The 25335-nt window shown below is 35.6% G+C and overlaps 1 protein-coding gene across 8 annotated transcripts in view; it reads left to right on the forward strand.

The window, feature by feature from the left end:
* SLC38A9 (solute carrier family 38 member 9) overlaps positions 1-25335 on the forward strand; it is a 95822-nt gene that overhangs the window by 38726 nt on the left and 31761 nt on the right. For 7 of the 8 annotated variants that reach the window (XM_057743380.1, XM_057743376.1, XM_057743383.1 and 4 more), the window contains 7 exons: positions 4212-4333; positions 4469-4532; positions 4769-4862; positions 6495-6665; positions 11729-11788; positions 14360-14554; positions 23583-23690. In XM_057743380.1, the coding sequence (XP_057599363.1) occupies positions 4212-4333; positions 4469-4532; positions 4769-4862; positions 6495-6665; positions 11729-11788; positions 14360-14554; positions 23583-23690 (814 nt within the window). The remainder of the gene's footprint in view (positions 1-4211; positions 4334-4468; positions 4533-4768; positions 4863-6494; positions 6666-11728; positions 11789-14359; positions 14555-23582; positions 23691-25335) is intronic. The other variant, XM_057743402.1, reaches the window with a different exon arrangement.

The raw sequence follows: 25335 nt of genomic DNA on the forward strand, positions 1-25335 counted from the left end.
ATCCTTACCAACAGGGCTGTTAAAATCAGGTTGAAGGCTAAATTGGGCCCATGGGCTATGGTTTATTGACTCTTGATCTTAGAAAATTTGTATTATTATCTTAGGATCAAAAACATATATTACAAGTAATTTCATTGCTTATAAGAATTACCACATACAAGATAGTCATAAATTTGAATGTTGAAAGAAAAATGAAACATTCTGAGAAAAAAATGATTTTTTTTCTTTCCATCTTTACTGGAGTATAATAGCTTTACATTGTTGTGCCACTTTCCGCTGTACAACAAAGCGAATCAGCTGTATTTATACATATATCCCCATATCCCCTCTCTCTTGAGCCTCCCTCCCATTCTCCCTATCCCACCCCTCTACATCTTCACCAGTCATCAAGTTGATCTCCCTGTGTTATGCAGCATCTTCCGACTAGCTATCTATTTTACATTTGGTAGTGTATAAATGTCAATACTATTCTTTCACTTTGTCCCAGCTTCTCCTTCCCTACCTCCCCATGTCCTCAAGTCTGTTCTCTACATCTGCATCTTTGTTCTTCCTCTGCCACTGAGTTAATCAGTACCATTTTTTTAGATTCCATATGTATGTGTTAGCATACAATATTTGTATTTCTCTTTCTGACTTACTTCACTTTGTGTGACAGACTCTAGGTCCATCCACCTCACTACAAATAACTCAGTTTCATTCCTTTTTATGGCTGAGTAATATTCCATTGTATATATGTGCCATATCTTCTTGACCCATTCATCTGTTGATGGGCATTTAGATTGTTTCCATGTCCTGGCTATTGTAAATAGTGCTGCAATGAACATTGGGGTACATGTATCTTTTTGAATTATGGTTTTCTCTGGGTATATGCCCAGTAGTGGGATTGCTGGGCCATATGGTAGCTCTATTTTTAGTTTTTTGAGGAACCTTCATACTGTTTTCTATACTGGCTGTATCACTTTACAGTCCCGCCAGCAGTGCAGGAGGGTTCCCTTATCTCCACATTTATTGTTCCTAGATTTTTTGATGATGGCCAATCTGACTGGTGTGAGGTGATACCTCATTGTGGTTTTGACTTGCATTTCTCTAATGATTAGTGATGTTGAGCATCTTTTCATGTGTTTGTTGGCCATCTGTATGTCTTCTTTGGAGAAATGTCTGTTTAGGTCTTCTGCCTATTTTTGGATGGGATTCTTTGTTTTTTTGACATTGAGCTGCATGAGCTGCTTGTATATTTTGGAGATTAATCGTTTGTCAGTTGCTTCATTGGCAAATATTTTCTCCCACTCTGAGGGAATGATTTTTTATAGGTAATAATAAAAAGAGAGAAGGGAATTCAACACTCCAGATGTTTACTGAGGGGCAAGGACGGGGCTAGTCATTTTAAGCCTTGTGAATTATTAAGATTTCCTTTTGTGTAGTCAAAGTAGGTACTTCGAAAATATTCTGGGTAGGATAATTTTTTCCCCATTTTTTTTACTTTTTCCTCCCTTGGGCCTTTACATCAGTAGTTATAGTAAAGTCTTAGTTCCATATCAGAATTATTTAAGCCTTCTGGGGAGTTGAAGTAATCTGGTATATCTGGGTCTAGATCAGACCTCCTAGAGACTGTACTTGTGGAAGCAAACTTCAGAGGTACCAGCTGGGCTAGCTTAGATCTGAGTGTATGTTATTTGCTTGGAAATTAAGTCAGCATTGTACACCAAGTTGAGTCCTTTTGTTAACTGACAGTGAGATGAGTCTAGTTAATCAAAATATATAAACAGTGATCTAAAGTTAACAATATGATATGACCATTCTTATGATTGTGTGTATATATTCACACTCATTTTCTGAGAATCCCAAAATTATTTTTCCTAAAAGACTTTTCAGGGAACAGTAATATGAAACCACAGGTGTCAGGTCTTTACAGAGTTATACCCTTTTATTTCTGAAAATTTCCCCACTTACCCTAACATTGTTACTCTAAATTGGGGAAAGGTAGTAAAATATTTGGCTGCCAACCTCTCCTAGATTCTTGTTAATGAAAGTGTGGCCTGCACAGGCTAGCAATATCAGCGTCACTGAGAGCTTGTTAAAAGGGGAGAATCTCAGTCCTTGCTCCAGATCTACTGAATCAAAATCTGTATTTTAACAAATTCTCTGTGTGAATCACAAGAACATTCAAGTTTGAAAAGCACTGTCCTAGACCACTGACAGAGTGTGGGATCCAATCTTCCAATTTTTCTGTATCTTCTAATAATTTCCTATCCTCTAGCTTCTAATCCTATCCCTGATAACTTTTGATTTTCACTTTTTCTGAACTTGCTCTGCTAGATATCATTGTTATCTCCTGCTTGATACAGACATGGTCCTGCCTCCTTCTTCTTTTTACTCCATTGTAGAAGACCACAGAATGCAGACCCAAGAGGACTGAGGGTAAAGAGAAGGCAGCAGACCTATTTCCATATATGCTTTTGTATCTCTAGGAAATAGTTGTTTCCAAAGCCACACCAGGCATGGCATTCAAGACATCCTTTGCCCACAAGACACCACCAATCATATGCATAAAGAGAGAAGGATTTGATATTTTTTCTTTTTGCACTAGTTCGTATCCTGTCTGCCTACTGAGGCCTAATGTTCCATCACTTTCTTGAGGCCTTTCCCAACTATTCTAGACCCTGTTGTTGTTGTTGTTGTTGTTGTTGTTGTTGTCATTCCTGGGTTCCAGGGTTGAACGCTTAATTTTTATTCTTATAGCCTTGTCTAATTGCTTCATATGTTTTTCAGCTGGAATTTAACCTTCTTGAAGTTAGGGGCTTTTTTTTTTTTTTTCTTGAACACTAAACCTAGCACAGAGTTGTAGATTTACATAACAAGTACTGATATAAAAGATTTTGATGTATACCAGTCAGCTCCTATGTGTTTAATATTATATGAAAGGACTACATATTCTCAAAAGGTAGTTCTCAGGGAGATGGTCAGAATTCCATCAGGAAACCATACTTTTTTTCCCTCCAAAATAGGGAGATAGGATTAGAAATGTGTCAGAGTGAGGTGGGAGCTACGCTTATAAGAAATGTATATCTATTCAGTCTCTCTGTACGTCTTCAACCTCTCTCTGCTGGCTCCTTCCCATTTTGTTTTGTTTTGTTTTTAATATTTATTTATTTATTTGGTTGCACTGGGTCTTCGTTGCAACAGGCGGTCTCCTTAGTTGCAGCAGGCAGGCTCCTTAGTTGCAGCAGGCAGGCTCCTTAGCTGTGGCATGCAAACTCTTTAATTGCAGCATGCATGTGGGATCTAGTTCCCTGACCAGGGATCAAACCCAGGCCCCCACATTGGTAGCGCAGAGTCTTAACCACTGGGCCACCAGGGAAGTCCCAGATCCTTCCCTTTTGCTCATATCTTCTGTCTTTAAGAATCCTTGCCTTATAGAAAAATTGTACAAATCACCCGGTTTGCAAGGCAGAAATAGAGACACAGATGTAGAGAACAAACATGAACACCAAGTGGGGAAGGCAGGGGCGGGGTTGAGGTGGGATGAATTGGGAGATTGTGATTGCCATATATATATTACTAATAAGAAAAAAAATATCAAATTGTACACTTTTAAATATATGCAGTTTATCGTATGTCAATTGTATCTTAATAAAAGTTCTTAAAAAAAAAAAAGAATCCTTGCCTTGCCTTTTCCTTAAGCCTCTTTAGCTCACCTTTTTCTTCTGCTACCAAAGCAATGAAAAGAATAGTCTATATTTATTATTCCTCTCTTTCCCTTCTATTGACGCCTCAATTCTTTATAGCTTGAGTTCCCTACCTACCTCTTTGCTAAAACCACCTTCACATAGGCGTTTGGTAACACTTGATTCTTACAATTCACCTCACTTAAGGCCCAAGTTTCCTCCAACTAGAATTACTTAATCTCGGTCTTTGTTGGCTCTTCTTCCTCCCTTCTCATGAAAATGAAGAGAAAAATATTTTGACAGTTGCATATTCTAGGAATTCATTCTCTTTTGAGATGAACAATTTGTTGTTTATAGTATTTAAACTCTTGCTTCTTTAGATCTTCTACTATATTTGAAAAGTAATTTTTATATTTATTAATCAGGGATACACACTATTTGTTCATATTTGGAAATGTGTCTAGAGTCAGATGCTCTGTTTATAGAAAATATCCTGTGTTGAACAGTTACTAGTGCTAACATTTCTCTACATTTTTTTTTAACCAGGTTGCCCCAGATCATGTAGTTCCAGCTCCAGAAGAGTGCTATGTGTATAGTCCACTAGGTTCTGCTTATAAACTTCAAAGTTATACTGAAGGATATGGTAAAAACACCAGTTTAGTAACCATGTGAGTAAAACTACTTTTTGGAGTGTAACTTAAACTATATGTAAATAAAAATAATTGACTATTTTAACTTTTGTCTTAATTAAAATGTTTGAAGAGTCAAACTTCATTTTTTTACTACTGTTTCTCTGCTTTCAGTTTTATGATTTGGAATACCATGATGGGAACATCTATACTAAGTATTCCTTGGGGCATAAAACAGGTAATATAATTTTCAGCACACTTTTTGCCAGAATTTTTTTTTCTTTGTATTGTAAATTTTACAATAGAGGTTTTAATAAATCTACATAAATTTCTTAAAGAAAATTGATGACTATATTTAATTTTACATCAGTTGTCAGGTTTTTATCATAATTGTTTAGGGTAACATAATGTGGTTGCTTATGAATTTATTCTAACAAGATGATATATGTTCTATATTTTTATTTTTTTGAACAGGCTGGGTTTACTACTGGAGTGTGTGTCATCATGCTGATGGGCCTGTTAACCCTTTATTGCTGCTACAGAGTAGTGAAATCACGGGCTATGATATGTAAGAATTAGCCACTGTAAAAACAAATAAATGCTATGGGTATTAATAAGAATTTATGTTGAGGTAGATCACTAATGTACATTTCACAAGTGTGTTAACTATTTTGTGCCTAAAGATTTACTTCTTTAATTCATCGCATTTGGCTGAACTGATATATTAATGAATTTAGTGGCTGCCTTTGAAATTCTGAGAGGCTAGTTCTTTGCAGCATGCATTTACTTTGGTGCTAATTTCCTCATAAGAGTAATTTAAAAAATCGTATTTTAAAAATAAAGTCTTTGCCAGAACTAAATTGAGAATTCTATGATTCTTATCAGTTAATGGTGACTTGTTTTGACCTTTCCCTACCAAAAGATCTAAACGTTGGAATCTCCTAAAAGTGGAAATTGTGAAAATGAAAATGTGAGCAATGTGTCCTTTATAATGAATTCTCAAAGTTGTACCAACACATCACCTCCACTCATTTCTATACTTCTAGATCAGGGAAATACCTTTTTAGATTGTTTTAAATTAGTTTAGGACCTAAATAGACATACATTATTTCTTTGAATCTTAGAAAAAGTATGAATCAGCAGACCAGGCTTTGCCTCCAGTTTTTTTCTATCTCTACTACTATCTCTATGTTTTCTCTTAATGGTATTATTTAGTCATATTCCTTTCCCATTTATCCACAAGTCCCTTGGTGCTCTTATAGATCTGCTAAATTCTTTATATGAGGTAGGCAGTTAGCCCTTTATCTGTTATTTTTTGTTAATTTCTTTCCTATTCAATATTTGAATGGCTTTTGTATCATATTTGTTTATATCTGCCTATCTTTTCCACTGTACTTTCTACTTCTTCAGTTGATAGAGAAGGATAACTTTTCAGGTTCTATTTTTACATTGTCATCTAAATTTTCTGTTGTTTAATTTTTAAATTCTTAACTCAATTGTCTGAAATTTTTTTACATTGAAGTATAGTTTGATGTACAATGTTATATAAGTTATAGGTGTATAATATAGTGATTTGCAAGATTATATTCCATTTATAGTTATTATAAAATATTGGTCATATTCCTCATGTTATGCAGTATATCCTTTTAGCTTATTTTATACATAATATATAGTTTGTACCTCTTATTCTACTACTCTGTTGCCCTTCCCCACTTCCCTCATTGTCTGAAATTTAAATTGGCATGTGGTATGAAGTATGACTCAAGAAAACTTTCCTCTATATTGTTATTAAGTATGCTAAATATTGGGTAATGTCTTCCGTCCCTTATTGATGATTTTGTCTAGCCTTTGTTTATCACTTGCTTTTATTAATTATAAAATTTTATGATACTATATAATCTACTTCTCAGATTACCTGTACTATTTCATTGACCTACATTTCTTTTTATGTATTCGTTCTATAATTTTTTGTTCTGTTTTTGTTTTTTTATTGAAGTATAGTCGATTTACAATGTTGTGTCAATTTCTGCTGTATATAATGTTTTAATTACTGTTGTTTCATAATATGGTCTGATACCTGGTGGTGGAATAACTATAATCTTTTGCTAAATATTTTGAATAATTTGGATAACACAAATTATGAATATGGAATATATGATTAACATCTAATTTTATTCTTTACCTTCTATATTTTGTCTAGCATCAGTTGATACCACTACCTGGGAATATCCAGATGTCTGCAGATATTATTTTGGCTCCTTTGGCCAGTGGTCGAGTCTCCTTTTCTCCTTGGTGTCTCTCATTGGAGCAATGATAGTGTATTGGGTGCTTATGTCTAATTTTCTTTTTAATACTGGAAAATTTATTTTTAGTAAGTATCCATATCATATGACTTAACACAGTTACTTTCAGATACTGCAATTACTATAATGTTTCAGTTTCAACCTTAAATTCTGGACTTGGAATTAATAAAGTAAAAAGTAATATTTGTAATTCTAGAAGATACCCTTGATTCAGTTTGTTTTCTATGGTTATGATCTCAAATATAATATCTATGTTAATTTTCAAAAACTAGTTTTTGAATAAATAATATTCCTTCAAATTCTCTAATTAACATAAAATATTTCTAAGTTCCAACAGATGTTTTAAGCATTGTTTCAATTTTTACCACAAAATTTTTTTATTGATTTATTTATTTTTATTTTATTGGTTGTGTTGGGTCTTCATTGCTGTGTGTGACCTTTCTATAGTTGTGGAGAGCGGGGGTACTCTTTGTTGCACTGTACAGGCTTCTCATTGCGATGGCTTCTCTTGTTGAGGAGCCTGGGCTCTAGGCGCATGGGCTTCATAGTTGCGGAGCATCTCATTAGTTGTGGCTCATGGGCTCTAGAGAGCAGGCTCAATATTACCACAAAATTTTAGTGTAACAGAAAAACTTACAAAGCTTATTGGCATTTGTCACTAAAGAATTTGACGTGTAGTCTTGAAGAAACAAATTTCAGTCACGTATTTTCAAAATATTAGGATCTAAAATTAGGAAATAATAGAATAATGGAATTTATGTGGTTATTATATTATTAAATAAGCCCTATATCTTTAAAACCTAGATTTACATGACAACCAAATTTTGAAATAACTTCTAACATAACTACAACAGCTAATTTTCCTAAGAGCTTTTGAGAGGCAGGTGAGTGAGGAAGATAATTTTGTTTTTTATTTTAAACCATAAAATTTGTATTTTTATTAAGATTTTTTTAATTATCAGGCATTTTTATTGTATGAGAAATTATGAAATATTTCAAACTACCAAAAAAATGGAGAGGCTAATATAAATACCAGTGTACTCACTAAATGAGTTTTCATGGCTTAACATTTGGCCGTATTTACATTAGTTCTCTATTCTTGTAGACACATAATTGAAGCCCCAAGTGTACTTTTCAACCTCATTTGCCTTATTCCTTAATTTTGGTACAAAATATGGTACATGCATTTTTTTTTTCTCTTACTATATAAATATACAAGCAACTTGCTGTATTATTTTGCATGTTTTTAATCTGTATAAATGCTTTTGTAACTTGCTTTTTTTCTGTAATCATCTTCAATAATACATTGTTCTACTTCAATTTAACTGCTTTATTCCATAATATGAATGTACATGACTTCTTTATCCATTCTCTTGGTATTTAATTTGTTTTCAGGTATGTATTTTGCTGTCACAAACAAGATTTTGTTAAACATCATTGTTTGTCTCCTTGTGTACATGTGGGAGAGTTTCTTCAAACTATGTACCTATAAGACAAATTTCTGGAACTTAGATTATTCACATTTTCAACTTTACTAGAAATTTTGAAATTGTTCTTTATCATTCTTATACCAGTTATACTCCTGCCAGCAGTTTATGAAAGTTCCCCTTGTTCCACATCCTCATCCACACTTGATATTATGAGACTTAAATTTTGCCAGTTGGGATATGATTTTAATTTGCATTTCTCCTCATAAGGAGTGATCTAGACATCTTTTCTCAATTGGACCGTATATAACTTATTCATATCCTTCGCCCGCTTTCTTTTGGATTGTCGGTCTTTTTCTTATTTGTTTATAGGAGCTGTTTGTAAAGTTCGGATACTAATATTTATTCATTAATATGTGCAAATATCTTCTCGTTAGTGACTTCACTTTATATATGGTGGCTCTATGGTTCAGAAGTTTTTCTTTTACTTTCAAATTACTCAGTCTTTTTCATTATGGTCCACAACTCTTCCACATACATTTTAGAATCAGCTTGTCAAATTCCACAAAATATTCAAATCAGAATTTGATTGAAATTGTATAGAATTTATCAGTCAGTGTACCATAATGTATCAACCACTACCATAATTGATGTCATTAGGGTACTGAGTTTAGAATTTGATTGGATTGCATAGGATTTATAAATGTGGAGAGAGTAATGTCATTAGGATACTGAATCTTACTATCCATGATCATGGCATGGAATAGTTCTCCATTTATTTAGGTCTTTTTAAATATCTTTTAAATTTTTATTGATAAAGGTCTTACGTATCTTCTTTTTAGACTTATTTTATTCTCAGTACCCTAAATTTTTTTTTTTGGTAAAGTAGTTTTAGTTTAATATTCAAATACACATACTTTTTATTATAGAAAATTTCAAACATGTACAAAGTAAACAAAACAGTATAAGCCACCTTCATGTTCCTCTCACCTATTTTCAACAATTATCGACATTCTGCCATTCTTGGATCAGATGATACCAATGTTTCTCAACCTCTTTTTCAATATTACCCTCTTGAGTCTTTTTAGACATCTTTTTCCTAATTGCCTTCCCATGAAATTTTATTATCACAGATATACTGTATATCCATTTATAAACTATATATATATCTGTGCTTTGTATGTAAAGAGAGTAAGTTCTTTTTCATCCCCTAAGAATGAATTTTTTCCTGCTTAAGTAATGGTATCCATTTAGAAAAGATGACCTATGTCTATACTCACTCTTTACCCCAATTAACATTGTGATTGTACATATTATAATAATATACATTATATTATTATACAATAATAAATACAATTCTCTTTTTTAGATAGAATCTACATTCATTCAAATACACAAATCTTGGCCAAACCATTTTGACAAATGGATACATCCATGTAACCCACACCCCCTTCTTGAAACATTTCCATCTTCCCAGAAAGTACTGATAAATTTTTTAATTATAAAAATTTCAGATTATTTGTTGCTATTAAAATTAAAGAACCTAATTAATTTTTTAATGTTTATCTTGAATCTAGCAAATGTGTTGAATTCTTATCACTTATAATTTTGTCGGTTCACTTTGGATTTTCTGCTTAGATAGTTATGTCATCCATGAATAGTGAAAACTTCTTCCTATCTGGTTATTATTATTTTTTTAAGTTCTTTGTTGGAATATAATTGCTTGGTTATTATTTTTGAATGATTATATGCATACATTTATATTTAGTATATATATATATATATATATACACACAGACACGTGCACACTCCTGTATGTTTATATATATACACATATAGATATGTTTATCGTTTTTTAAACTGTAAGGTTGTATGGATGCAGTGCTAGTAGACATCCTTATATTGTTCCTAAGGAAATCTTTCAAATGTTTCACCATTAAATATTACATTGGTTGTTAGGATAAAAGGATTGTACCCTTTAGTAATTTAAAGATGCTCCAGCCTGTTGTTTTCTTAAGCATTGTTATTAACGTGTGCTGGATTTTATCAAAGACTTAATCTACACCTCTTGAAATGATTGTAAAGCTTTTCTCCTTTAAATTGCTAATATGGAGAATTAAATGAGTGTATTTTGTAATATTTAAATCATTCTTATATTCTGGGACAGACAAATTAGTTTGTAAGTCATGATTGTATATTTTAAAATTTCTTACTGGATTCAGTTTACTTTTGGCGAGGAGTAGGAGTAATATTTTATTTAGAACTTTTGTGTTTTTTCATAAGAGATACTGGCCTAGAATTCTTTCTCATATGTGCTCACTGAGCCTTGATGTATTAGGGCTGCTATAACAGATTACCGTAAACTGTTTGGCTTAAAACAAGAGAAGTTTATTCGCTCACAGTCCTGGAAACTAGAAGTCCAAAATCAGAGTGTCTGTAGGGCTCTCTGCTCCCTCTGAAGCCTTTGGGAAAGAAGCCTTCCTTGCATCTTCCTAGTTTCTGTGATCAGCTGCTGGCGGTCCTTGGCGTTCCGTGACTTGTACTGTCTCTCTCCAGTTTCAGTCTCTGCCTTCACATGGCCACCTCCCCTCAGTGTCTCTGTGTCCAAAATTTCCTGTTCTTATTAAAGACATCAGTCAGTGAATTTAGGGCCTATCCTCATCTAGTATAACCTAATCTCGATTATATCTACACAGACTCTGTTTCCAAATAAGGTCACATTCTAAGTTTCCTGGTGGACATGGATTTGGGGAGAATACTGTTCAACCCAGTATACTTTGTATCAAGGTTTTTCTAGCCTTATGTAAGTCTTTGGCATTAGGAATTATGTAAAGATTAATAACTTCCAATCTTAAATCACTAATAACCCCTGGAGAAACTGTAAAAACCTAGAGCACTAGGCTATTTCTTTTATTTTGTCTTGAGAAGCATACAATGTAGATGAATAATTGAATAATTCACATATTTAACTTACCTTAAAATCTAATTCAATATTTTTTACATTCTTATTTTTAAATTTTACATTGCTTTTATTAATGTTTACTAAGGTTATAAAAGGTTAACTTCAAACAGAATAAAGTAAATTCCCTCAGGCAAGTAAAAAACATTCTTTACCCATTCTCTCATTCACTATAGAATGATACGAATGCTCAGGCATCTACATTAGTTTTTTATTTTGCTACTTCTTTTAGTATTTCTTAGTGGTACTCGTGAGCAATCATTACTATATAGCCTTCAGTTTATAAAAGCACGTCCTATACTTTGTAAAAACTTTTAAGTGATTTTCCAGATAAATTCAGCCGTTATGAGTACTGGCTCTCCCCCTTTCGCAGACTTCAGAACTTTACTATGTAAGATATAACTATACTTATATAAATTAGTGTCAGTATAGGAGAAAAATTGTGCACATTATCTTTATTCCAGGGCTTTTATGTAAATTCAGCCTTCTGGGCAGTATTTTTTTTTTTAATTTTCAGTTTTTTTAAAACACAGTGGGACTGTGACGCCGATAACATGGTTCCTCTAAGTAGAGAAAGCTGAAGAAGATGAAGCTATGTTAACAATGAAGTAGTCTTCATTCAGTGCACTAGATAATATCACCATACAGTAGATCTTAAAAGATTTCTATAGATACAAGACTTTAGAGGGTGATTGATTTAGCATCTTTCATTCAGTATTAAACTATATTTCCGCTTAATTTTTAGATTTTATCCATCACATTAATGACACAGATGCTGTACTGAGCACCAACGACAGCAACCCTGGTGAGTGGTTTGGAACTGAAAGTTTGGCTTGTTTCTTTATTCATTACCTCGCTTCAAAAATGATTTAAGGTAGAACCTGTAACTTCATTTTAGGTAAATGGCCAGCATAAAATCATTATGTTACCTAAGCCACTATTAAATTGTTGGCAGTCAGTATGTTCAAAACAAAACAAAACAGAACAAAAAAAAACCTCCTCTAAAGTTTGTGTTAACAATGTGATCTAAACAGTATTTAGTTCACATTATTCAGTTCACAATTATAGCTCACATCTGTAGTATCCATATTTGCCTATGATCGATACATATTTTCAAGAACCTATAACACTGCTAATTGTTTTGGAAGCCTGGAACCACAGTTAGTAATATTTAAGATACACAAATCTGTGTCTTAAGTTTCCTAGTGATGAACCAAGGTTAGTAAATACAGAAAAATAAATTGAAGATTTGTCAAAAAAAAAAAAAACCCTTAGTTTCTTAGAAAAGTTTCTTTTAATTAATTTATTAAAAATAAATGTTTGTGGCCTACGGGTTTATCTAGGTTGGCAGTCACAGGAAAAGTGAACAGAAAAGCTAATATAACCTGGTTAACAGTATAACTGACATCACCTAAAGCTTTTATATGTTTAAGTTTCAGAGATATGAATTGATATCATTTTGATGGACGCACACGTTGGTCACTGAGAGGACAGTTCATTCAATGCATATTTATTAATCCTATTACCTGTGAGGAACTGTTCTAGGCTCTGGGATATAATGGACAGATAAGAGCCTCTCCTCTCCTGAAGCAAACATTCCAAAGTTTGCTACTCAGTGTCTTACTTTACACCTTAATTAAACTGATTAACCTGTCATTTGTTAACCCTAGAAAATGAGTGAAGTATCAGCTTCACACACACACTTTTCAATTATTATACTAAAGTATTTTAGTATAATAATTGAAACATACATCTCTTGCGCCTTTTTCCTTACTTCATAATTTTCAAAAGACCCAGTAACGTACTTGTCTTAAAAAAGAAATTCATTTTAGTATAGCTATTCTGATATCAATTGATAAAACTAGTTTATTAATGTCTAATCGAATTTCTTCAGTAGAGAGTCAGTTCATTGTTGAGTTCATAAATATCACAAACACACTGATAATTTGGGGAGCACCATCCGCAGCGTGAGTTTACTCTGCATCGCGATATCTCACGTTGATAGTAGCACTTCTTGATTCTTCGGTTTATTTTGAACAATGTATTAAATAGTGAGGGTATGAGACAATCCATCTCAGTTAATATTAAAAATTACAGCTGACATTTATTGGATACTTACTGTGTGCAGGCCTTATTCTAAATGCTTTACAGCCACTCCATAAGGTGGATACTCTTCTCTTCATTTTCTATGCAGAAACCAAGGTACGGAGACATTAGTGACAGAGTCGAGATTCTTTATTCAGTCAGCATACTTCCAAGCCTGTGCTCTTTACCACTGTAATTATTAGCACAAGAAAAATTCAAGTTAATTTACCTCTGTCCAGAGCATAATGTTAAAGTGCTGATTAAGAAAGAAGGTGAAAATAAATTGTTTGGCTTTGTGGTATGCCAAATAATGGATAGGGAGTAAAATTGTGGCTTAGCATTTTTCACTAGCATTAAACATTCTTTACAAGGAGCTGATTATTAGCAAAAGTACTATTATGAAATTAGAAACACAGTGAGAATGATTTGTATTCTCTCTGCTAACAGAAGAAACTGCCACTTGTAGATCAGTGTTAGGAAAAATACATTTTACTCACTTCCCAGTTCTCTGGATATCACCTGGGCTCTTAAGCTGCTATAAGGTGTGATAAACTTCCAGGACAATTACTCTGGGGTTGCTGGAATTCAGGATTCTTAAGCTATAAGCAATAATTCGATTTTGGCAATACCATGGCAGATGCTTTGATGGTGTCCACTTTTTATTCCAAACCCACAGATTTTGTTTATTGTTAGAAGAAACCTGTTCTTTGGCCTTTGTGTGGGTTATTAGCACAACGAACAATTATCCTGAATGATATTTCTTATATTATTGTGTAAGTAAGGTCAAATATCATCCAACTTAATATTTTCTCTCTGGCAATGGGACCAAAGGATATTTGGTAGGGTAATTTTATAGTTTCCAGTAGAAAGTAAGGCTATGCTTCAAAATTTTCTAATGTTCTCCTACTTTTAATTATTTATAGGTAAAAGGTTTCTAATATAATTATGTATCAAACAGATAACAAGGACCTAGTGTATACACGGTGTATAGTGTGTATATATATGAGTGTGTGTGTGTGTATATATATATATAAATAACTGAATCACATTGCTGTATACCTGAAACTAAGACAACGTTGTAAATCAACTGTACTTCAATAAAAATAAATAAATAATAAAAATAAATTTAAAAGATTCTAATGTATCTAAATGTAACCCTCTGTTTTTTTCCAGAAAGGAGAAACTTAGCATTCATGGTAAAAATTGAGACTGGTAGAACAAGTGTCAGTCTCGGGGGTAATCACTTTCTGTTCTTTGCTGCCTTCTCTAATCTGTTGCTTCCCTATTGCAGTGATTTGTCCAAGTGCCAGGAGTGGCGGCCATCCTGACAACGGCTCTATGATTCTCTACGCCAATGACTCAGGACTCCAACAGTTTGAAAAGTGGTGGAATAAGTCCAAGACAGTGCCCTTTTACCTCATAGGACTCCTCCTGCCACTGCTTAATTTCAAATCTCCTTCATTCTTTTCAAAATTTAATATCCTAGGTAAGCCAAAGTACTGTGTTATAGAGCCTCTGTGTAGTAGAATACATGTTGGATTCTGTGGAAGTATGGTCTGACTGGGGAAATATCAAGTTACCTTCCAGGCCTGTTCATCTATGTTTAATTTGTTCACTCATATGTTACCCTGCTTTTTGGTTTTCTTCATGGAATTTGGCACAGAGAAAAATATAGATGACCATTTCAAGTCCAAGTCCCTTTTTAAGATGAGTTGCCTAGATTTCCATTCTATCCTTACTGAACAACTATTCTTCATTTCCTCTAAGAATACAACTAGAGGAAGTAGACTAAGATTTCAGCAAAAGAGATCCAAAGTGGATATTTTGGGAATTCTCAATTCTAAGGGTTGGAAATATCAGAACTTACTAAGTGGAGGTTATGGAATATTTTTTTGCTACAGTTTCTATTTAAGAGTATAGCACAGAATTATCACTTGACTTTCAACCTGGGATATTGTTCTCTAGCTCAAGCTCCCTAGGTTTATTCTGCTTTTGCTCTCTTCCTCAGTGCTTTTTCTTTCTTAGAACATTGTTGCCTCCTTAAAGGAACAGACTTCTTTTTGTGAGACCTGTTTTTCAGAAATTTCTGAAATCACCGAAGAAATTTCAGAAAAGGAACCCCTATGAAAGCTTAGCTCTGGTTAACTGAAGACAAGGATATCATTCATAAAGAATTGATAACCTAAACAGATAATAGGATTTCACCTCCTCCCCATAGATCTGACCTCTTGATAGGCAGCCTAGAGTATGAAATAGATTACTGATCACATCAAGGAGGTGGCTTTGGGTTTTCAGAAGACCAAAGGAAGAGGTAAGGATATTTCTCTATACCTCTGCCTCACAACAGGATTCACCGTAAGACTAACTACCACAGACACACACAGGAAATGAAGACTTGTGTCATAAAAGCTTCAGCCTCTTGTATTTATCCTTTCTGAATCAGCTAACCTCCAAACCCACAGTAGAGCTTGTACAGCTCATTTGTGGTTTCCTGATTTGCTTGCCGACTTTCCAATGGAACAGATCTTTAAAAGCTAGCATGTAAACTTATAGAAGAATTTGCTCAATTGGGCAGAACAATCACTAGGCTTCTAACCAGGTTAATTATTCTCCACCTCCTTAAGGATATTTTGTTTTTGCCCTTTTTCTTGGTGCTTTCCCTTCTAAAACTACATATAGCTTCTTTGGAGAAGTTAGAATCTAATTCCTCTAGAAACCTTTCTGGATTTCTTGACTCTACTCCATAATGACTGGACTTAATTCCTTAAATCCTGCAACTTCTAGACCACTAAAAAATCCTAAAATTCTGAATGTGCACTCTACCCTTTACACAGTGAGTGGAATCTGGAATCTTTCCATCTAACAAGTAGTACTGCTCAATCAAAACTTCATCTATGAGGGTGAGTCAAAAATTATCCACCCTCTGGCTGTAGAATTTATTTTAATTAACTTTTAGTAAAGACAGATACATCATTTTTAGACATAATCTCCTTGCTTTTCAATACACTTTGTTCATCTGTCAACAAGCTTTCGTGTTCCCTCATTAAAAAATGTTTTAGGCTGAGCTGCGAACCACGAATGCACTGCTGTCTTCACTTCTTCATCAGAAGTGAATCTTCATCCTCATAGGCCTGCCTTTAGGGGACCAAACAAGTGAAAGTCCGATGGAGCAAGATCAGGACTATAGGGAGGATGCTTTAACACCTCAAAACAAAGTTTTTGCAGAGTGTCGACAGTGTGGACAGAAGTGTGTGGACGTGCATTGTCATTACAAGATCACAACCTCCTTGGAGAGCAGTCCTCTGCATTTAATCCAAAGTTTAGGCTTCAGCACAAACTTTTCGAAACCTAAGTCTGTCATGGATTATTTCATAGGCAGAGCCATGGCTGATTTGCAAATGATTTACCACATAACCCACTGTCATTCGTCTGTTGGACAGAATCATTTCACGTGTACGCTCAGTGTTGTCATCAGCCGTGGACATGGACAGGGCATCTGGCTCCTTCTTTTTTTTTTTTTTTTTTTTTTTTTTTCTTAGAAGACCTTTGTTGTTTTATATAAATACATAATTTGTTGAAGAAAACGAAGTATTTGATATTTATTAAAAACATCTGGGTTTAGGGGAATTCCCTGGCCATCCAGTGGTTAGGACTTGGTGCTCTCACTGTGAGGAACCCGGGGTTCGATCCCTCGTCAGGGAACTAAAATCCCATAAGCCTCACCTCGTGGCCAAAAAAAAATAATCTGGGTTTACCTCGAGTTCTCCAGTCCATTCTCTGTATCTGCTTCCTTGTTCTTGTCACTGAGTCCAACAGTACCATTGTTAGATTCCGTATATGTGAGTTAGCATACAATATTTGTCCTTCTCTTTCTGACTTACTTCACTCTGTATGACAGACTGTAGTTCTATCCACCTCATTACATATAGCTCCATCTCATCCCTTTTTATAGCTGAGTAATATTCCATTGTATATATATGCCACATCTTCTGTATCCATTCATTTGTTGATGGGCATTTAGGTTGCTTCCATGTCCTGGCTATTGTAAATAGTGCTGCAATAAACATTATGGTACACGTTTCTTTTGGGATTATGGTTTTCTTTGGGTATGTGCCCAGTAGTGGGATTACTGGATCATATGGTAGTTCTATTTGTAGTTTTTTAAGGAACCTCCAAATTGTTTTCCATAGTGGCTGTACAAATTTACAGTCCCACCAACAGTGCAGGAGAGTTCCTTTTTCTCCACACCCTCTCCAACATTTGTTGTTTCCAGACTTTGTGATGATGGCCATTCTGACTGGTGTGAGGTGATACCTCATTGTGGCTTTGATTTGCATTTCTCTGATGATTAGTGATGTGGAGCATCTTTTCATGTGTTTGTTGGCCATCTGTATGTCTTCTTTGGAGAAATGTCTATTTAGGTCTTCTGCCCATTTGTGGATTGGGTTATTTGCTTTTTTGGTATTAAGCTTCATGAGCTGCTTGTATATTTTGGAGGTTAATCCTTTGTCCGTTGTTTCATAGGCAATTATTTTTTCCCACTCTGAGGGTTGCCTTTTAGTCTTGTTTATGGTTTCTTTTGCTGTGCAAAAGCTTTTAAGTTTCATGAGGTCCCATTCGTTTATTCTTGATTTTATTTCCATGATTCTAGGAGGTGGGTCAAAAAGGATGGCGCTTTGATGGATGTCATATAGTGTTCTGCCTATGTTTTCCTCTAGGAGTTTGATAGTGTCTGGCCTTACATGCAGGTCTTTAATCCATTTGGAGTTTACTTTTGTGTATGGTGTTAGGAAGTGTTCTAATTTCATTCTTTTGCATGTTGCTGCCCAGTTCTCCCAGCACCACTTATGGAAGAGGCTGTCTTTTTTCCATTGTATACTCGTGCCTCCTTTGTCAAAGATAAGGTGCCCATATGTGTTTGGGCTTACTTCTGAGTTCTCTATTCTGTTCCATTGATCTACCTTTCTATTTTTGTGCCAGTACCATACTGTCTTGATCACTATGGCCTTGTAGTATAGTTTGAAGTCAGGAAGCCTGATTCCACCAACTCCATTTTTCCTTCTCAAGATTGCTTTGGCTATTCGGGGTCTTTTGCGTTTCCATACAAATCGTAAGATTTCTTGCTCTAGTTCTGTGAAAAATGCCATTGGTAATTTGATCGGGATTGCATTGAATCTGTAAATTGCTTTGGGTAGTACAGACATTTTCACGATGTTGATTCTTCCAATCCAGGAACATGGTATGTCCCTCCATCTGTTTGTGTCGTCTTTGATTTCTTTCATCAATGTCTTAAAGTTTTCTGCATACAGATTTTTTGCCTCCTTAGGCAGGTTTATTCCTAGGTATTTTATTCTTTTGGTTGCAATGGTGAATGGGAGAGTTTCCTTAATTTCTCTTTCTGCTCTTCCGTTGTTAGTGTATAGGAATGCAAGAGATTTCTGTGCATTAATTTTGTATCCTGCTACTTTACTAAACTCATCAATTAGTGCTAGCAGTTTTCTGGTAGAGTCTTTAGGGTTTTCTATATATAATATCATGTCATCCGCAAAGAGTGACAATTTTACTTCTTCTTTTCCAATTTGGATTCCTTTGATTTCTTTTTCTTCTCTGATTGCTGTGGCTAAAACTTCCAAAACTATGTTGAATAATAGTGGTGAGAGTGGACACCCTTGTCTTGTTCCTGTTTTTAGGGGGAATTCTTCCAGTTTTTCTCCATTGAGAACAATGTTGGCTTTTGGTTTTTCATATATGGCTTTTATGATGTTGAGGTAATTTTCTTCTATGCCCATTTTCTGGAGAGCTTTTATCATAAATGGATGTTGAACTTTGTCAAAAGCTTTTTCTGCATCTATTGAAATGATCATATGGTTTTTATCCTTCAATTTGTTGATATGATGTATCACATTGATTGATTTGCGTATATTGAAGAATCCTTGCATCCCAGGGATAAACCCCACTTGATCATTGTGTATGATTTTTTAATGTGCTGTTGGAGTCTGTTAGCTAGTATTTTGTTGAGGATTTTTGCATCTATATTCTTCAGTGATATTGGTCTATAGTTTTCTTTTTTTGTGACATCTTTGCCTGGTTTTGGTATCAGGGTGTTGGTAGCCTCGTAGAATGAGTTTGGGAGTGCTCCGCCTTCTGCAATATTTTGGAAGAGTTTGAGAAGGATAGGTGTTAACTCTTCTTGAAATGTTTGATAGAATTCGCCTGTGAACCCATCTGGTCCTGGGCTTTTGTGTGTTGGGAGATTTTTAATCACTGCCTCAATTTCCGTACTTGTGATTGGTCTGTTCATGGTTTCTATTTCTTCCTGGTTCAGTCTTGGAAGATTGTATTTTTCTAAGAATGTATCCATTTCTTCCACGTTATCCAATTGATTGGCATATAGTTGCTTGTAGTAGTCTCTCATGATCTTTTGTATTTCTGAGGTGTCCGTTGTGACTTCTCCTTTTTCATTTCTAATTCTGTTGATTTGCATCTTCTCCCTTTTTTTCTTGATGAGTCTGGCTAATGGTTTATCAATTTTGTTAATCTTCTCAAAGAACCAGCTTTTAGTTTTATTTATTTTTCTTACGGTTTCTTTCCTTTCTTTTTCATTTATTTCTGCTCTGATCTTTATGATTTCTTTTCTTCTGCTCACTTTAGGGTTTCTTTGTTCTTCTTTCTCTAGTTGTTTGAGGTGTAAGGTTAGGTTGTTTATTCGATCATTTTCTTGTTTCTTAAGGTAGGACTGTATTGCTATAAACTTCCCCCTTAGAACTGCTTTTGCTGCATCCCATAGGTTTTGGGTTGTTGTGTTTTCGTTGTCATTTGTTTCTAGATATTTTTTGATTTCCTCTTTGATTTCTTTAGTGATTCCTTGGTTGTTTAGGAGTGAATTGTTTAGCCTCCATGTGTTTGTCTTTTTTGCAGTTTTCTTCCTGTCATTGATATCTAGTCTCATGGCGTTGTGGTCTGAGAAGATGCTTGATATGATTTCAATTTTCTTGAATTTGCTGAGGTTTGATTTGTGACCCAAGATGTGATCTACCCTGGAAAATGTTCTGTGTGCACTTGAGAAGAACGTGTATTCTGTCGTTTTTGGATGGAATGTCCTATAGATATCAATTAAGTCGAGATGGTCTAATGTGTCATTTAAAGCTTGTGTGTCTTTATTTATTTTCTGTTTGGATGATCTGTCCATTGATGTAAGTGGGGTGTTCAAGTCTCCCACTATTATTGTGTTCCTGTCGATGTCCCCTTTTATAGCTGTTAGCATTTGCCTTATGTATTGAGGTGCTCCTATATTGGGGGCATAGATATTTACCATTGTGATATGTTCTTCTTGGATGGATCCCTTGATCATTATGTAGTGTCCTTCCTTGTCTCTTTTAATAGTCTTTACTTTCAAGTCTAATGTGTCTGATATGAGTATTGCTACTCCAGCTTTCTTTTGACTTCCATTTGCATGGAATATCTTTTTCCATCCCTTTCCTTTCAGTCTATATGTATCCCTTGGTCTGAAGTGGGTTTCTTGTAGGCAGCATATAGAAGGGTCTTGTTTTTGTATCCATTCAGCCAGTCTGTGTCTTTTGGTTGGAGCATTTAATCCATTTACATTTAAGGTGATTATTGACATGTGTGTTCCAATTACCATTTTCTTAATTGTTTTGAGTTTGTATTTGTAGGTGTTTTCCTTTTCTTGTGTTTCCTACTTAGAGAAGTTCCTTTAGCAGTTGTTGTAAGGCTGGTTTGGTGGTGCTGAATTCTCTTAACTTTTGCTTGTCTGGAAAGCTTTTGATTTCTCCCTCAAATCTGAATGAGATTCTTGCTGGGTAGAGTATTCTTGGCTGTAGGTTTCTCTCTTTCAGGACTTTCAGTATATCCTGCCATTCCCTTCTGGCCTGCAGAGTTTCTGTGGAAAGGTCAGCTGTTATCCTGATGGGTTTTCCCTTATATGTTGTTTGTTGCTTTTCTCTTGCTGCTTTTAATATTTTTTCTTTGTGTTTAATTGTCATTAGTTTGATTAATATGTGTCTCGGTGTATTTCTCCTTGGGTTTATTCTGTATGGGACTCTCTGTGCTTCTTGGACTTGGTTAATTATTTCCTTTCCCATGTTGGGGAAGTTTTCCACTATAACCTCTTCAAATATTTTCTCAGACCCTTTCTTGTTTTCTTCTTCTTCTGGGATGCCTATAATTCGAATGTTGGTACGCTTAATGTTATCAGTGAGGTCTCTGAGACTGTCTTCTAATCTTTTTATTATTTTTTCTTTTTCCTGCTCTGTGGCATTTATTTCCCCCATTCTATCTTCCAACTCACTTATTCGTTCTTCTGCCTCAGTCATTCTGCTGGTTATAGCATCTAGAGTATTTTTAATTTCAGTTATTTTGTTGTCCATTGCTGTTTGTTTTTCTGAGTTCTTATGAACTGTTTCTTGTACTTTCTCTATTTTGTTATCGAGATTTTGTATCATTTTTACTATCATTACTCTAAATTCTTTTTCAGGCATTTTTCCTATTTCCTCCTCATTTATTTGGTCTTGTGGGTTTTTTTCTTGCTCCTTTGCCTGCATGGTGTTTCTTTGTTTCCTCATGGTTGTCCAAACTTTTGGGGTTGCTTGTCCTTGGGTTTTTTTGCGTTATTCTGTGACCAGCAGAGGTTCCTTTATTGTTCGTCTGTAAGCGTCGGTGTGTGGGGAGGGAGAGGGTACAACAGTGGCTCCTTCTCCTGGGAGGGAGTGAGCAGTGGCGCACTGATGTCTCAGTCAGGCTTGGAGGTGCCTGTTGCAGAGGGCGCCGGTGGCTCAGGCGTAAACAGAAAGTCTTAGAGTTGGGGCCTCTCTCGGGGGTTTTTTTCTTTTCTTTTTTTTTTTTTTTTTTTTCCTCTCGGCAGCCTCCCTGCTGCTGGCGTTGCAAGGGGTTTTAATCTAGCCCCACCCGAGTGCCTGAGGGTACTTGTTATCCCTGAGCGCCTTAGGTGGCCGGCAGAGCGTCTCTCCACTGCCTGTTGCAGAGGCGCGGAAAGAGAGAGAGAGGCTATGCGCGTGGCTCCTCCCAGCCGCCAGTGAGCCTGTAGCCTCCAGCCGCCATCATGGCCAGGCAGCTCTCAGGAACGGGCACTCCTCTCCGCAGGCCTCCTCCCTCCTGTCCTCTCGGTCCGGCAACAATGTTTCCCACACTGAACCAGCTCTCCTGCTCCCACACTCCCGCTCCTGGACCCTCCGTTCAGCCGCGGATCGATGTCTTGGTCCGGGAACGCTGAGCTGCGCTGCGGACCCTCTGAATGTTTCTCACTCCCTCCCGTCTGCCACAGCTCCGCCGCTTCACCCTCTTTGAGCCCTCGTAGATGCCTCCCTACCGGCTATGTCGGGCTCCCCGCAGTCCCATCCGGTGTCCGAGGCCGTCTGCTGGTGTTCAGCTGGTTCTCTGTGAGAATTACTGCGTCCTTCCATGCATTCCCAATGCATCTGTGGGGAGGGATGCACTCCACGTCTCTCTACTTCGCCGCCATCTTTTCCTCTCCTGGCTCCTTCTTGATGGCTGACATTTGTGTGACCTTCCTTGAACTTCTCTATGCATTTATACACACCTCTTCACAACAAAACACTTTCTCCATACTGCGCACAAAAGCTTCGATAGATAACCCCACCAGATACACCCTCAGACCACAAAAAACAAATCACTGCACGCTGCTCCTCTTTTGTACAGATCACAAGCGGGGCATCCATTTTTGCTCGCACCACAGTTACAAATGAACTGATGTTCACACCTGCACAGCAGTGACTGGGGAGACAGTAGCCTTGAACAGAAAGCGCTGATAAGACAGTGGGGCCAACAGAAGTTTTAATGTAACTGGAGTGCGGATAATTTTTGACTCACCCTCGTAGATACTAGATCAGATTGTCCATGGATTACTTGGCTTATTGCCTTTCTCAAATAAGTTTATGATCCACATTGACTACTTTTCTTTCTTTCTTACACGAAATATTTTGACAGGCTTTTCCAACTTACTGTCTCTAATAATTTTCAGTTAATTTAACCTGTCCCTTTTTCATTTTTTTATTTTCTATTTTTGATATATTTTTTGGCCACGGCACGCAGCTTGCAGGATCTTAGTTCCCCTACTAGGGACTGAACCTACACTCTCAGCAATGAAAGTGCAAAGTCCTAACCAATGGACCACCAGGAAATTCCCCTCTAATACTTTCAATACAAAGAATAAGAGTCAGCTTCAGGTTCTTTTTCTCTCCTATATAACCTTACAATTTTGTAATGGATTCTCCTCATGTATCTTCCGCTAAACTCAGCTCATAAGTTCTTCTTAGACCCACTACATAGTTTTTTGCTTTGATTTTTGATATCTCCCATAGCTTGTTTCTGTTCTTTAGATCTCACCTGGGTTTTAGCATAAACAATGAAGGTAGTAAGTTTCCAAACTTTGCTGAGAATGTAGAAACAAAACTTGATTTTGAAGTAGTCTGTAAAACACACAAAGATGATAATGGATTCTGAATTTTTCCTTACAGGCACAGTATCCGTTCTCTATTTGATTTTCCTTGTCACCTTGAAGGCTATTCGCTTGGGATTTCATTTGGAGTTTCATTGGTTTATGCCAACAGAATTTTTTGTCCCAGGTGAGCTATATTGGCCAAGTAAAGAATTAATAAATTACAAGAATGTGTTCTTCAGTTAACTGTTGTTAACTATTGTTACTATAAAACAAGTAATGGTAGTTTTTGTGATAAGCATCTTTACCAGTGGTGTTAAGCTGAAAACAGGAGTACAGTTGAAATTACTGTGCTTTTCTTACAGTTAGGGGTTGCCAGGGCCCTTTGTCATTTCTACCTGGGAGTTAAAGTTACAATGCAGTTGGAAAATCAAGAACTCATTCCCTAGACTTTCTCTTAGAAAACACACCCCTAGAATTTCAGAGACGTAGAACATAGTCAGTGATAAATATATGTGCATAATGCTCGTAGTTCACATCATTATTCCCCTTGTGGGTTTTTTCTTTTAATATTGATGTTTTCCTGGCTGAGATGGTGATTATGAAGTGTTCTTTCCCTCCTTTTTTTTTTTTTTTTTCATGGCTCTAACCTGGCAATTTCTTAAGTTTCACCCAAATGTAGAGGATTTTGGACATGATAGAAGCACCGTGAAGCAATGAATGCATAATGCTAAATGAGGAGACAGAGTAGAGAATGGAAATGACTATTATGCTTGTATCTTAAAAACTAATAATAAGGGGAAAGTAGTACAAAATTCTGTTGTTGGTTTAGAAAGACTGCTTTCTTTCCGTTCTTCAACTGTTGATTCTGGCAGTCTAGAATTTCAAGTCTCTATTCAGTTTCTGGTGTTAGTATGAAAGCCTGCAATTATATCTACCACCCCTTTTGTTTCTTTTGTTTCTTTTGTTATAACATTCCTGAGTTTTCCAGGTGTGCTGAGTTGGTGGTCATTGGAAGTTGTTATTTATGTTACTTGTTTTCAGATCATCTGACTGCATCAGCTTTGATTTTTTAATTTCTATTAGAAGCCCACAAAGACTAAAAAGTCAGTGGAAATTCAGGATAAAGGAAGTACTAGGGCTTGCAAGGCATCCTTCTCTCAGATATTGTATTTAAAATTGGACAGTGATGAAAATGGCAACTTTAAGTAGTTCTTCCGTTGATTAATAAAAATCGTCTAGGATATTATTTTCTAAAAGTAGATCCATATTGATTTATATTGAGTGTTGGTGATAAAAGTTTCTGCTAATGATAGGACATTAGAGACAAATATGGGAGAAAGGGAGAGTATAAGTAGTTATTTAAAACATGGAAAAGAGAACATATTTAAGTAGATATCAAGCCATTTATTTCACTTTATTTCTAAAAGATATAAAGGGAGAATCATGAGGATTAAAAGAGATTCATGTAAATATTTGTGGTCCTGAAATTACTTTAGTGATTGAAAAATTTCTCAGGAAAGGAAATATGTCATAAATCTTTTTCAGTAAAGGCTAATCAAAAATCAGAGAACTTGGGGGGGGTGAATCTTTACTGTCCTGATGCAGAATTCTCATAAACGTCTAGTTCGAATTGAATCTTTATGTACTCGTGTTTCTGAAAAATCATTTTTCAGTTCAGTAGATCCCATCACACTTCTTCCCAGGTAGCTGGAAAAATAATGAGAAAAGCCTACTCATGTATTTCATCCTATCCTTTCCTGCCTACTCAGGGACTTGACTTTCGCAGTTATTCTTTCTTTTTTAATCATGTATCGTCAGATTTTTCCTAC

This window comes from Hippopotamus amphibius, chromosome 1, assembly GCF_030028045.1.
Source record: "Hippopotamus amphibius kiboko isolate mHipAmp2 chromosome 1, mHipAmp2.hap2, whole genome shotgun sequence".
NCBI classification, from domain to species: domain Eukaryota; kingdom Metazoa; phylum Chordata; class Mammalia; order Artiodactyla; family Hippopotamidae; genus Hippopotamus; species Hippopotamus amphibius.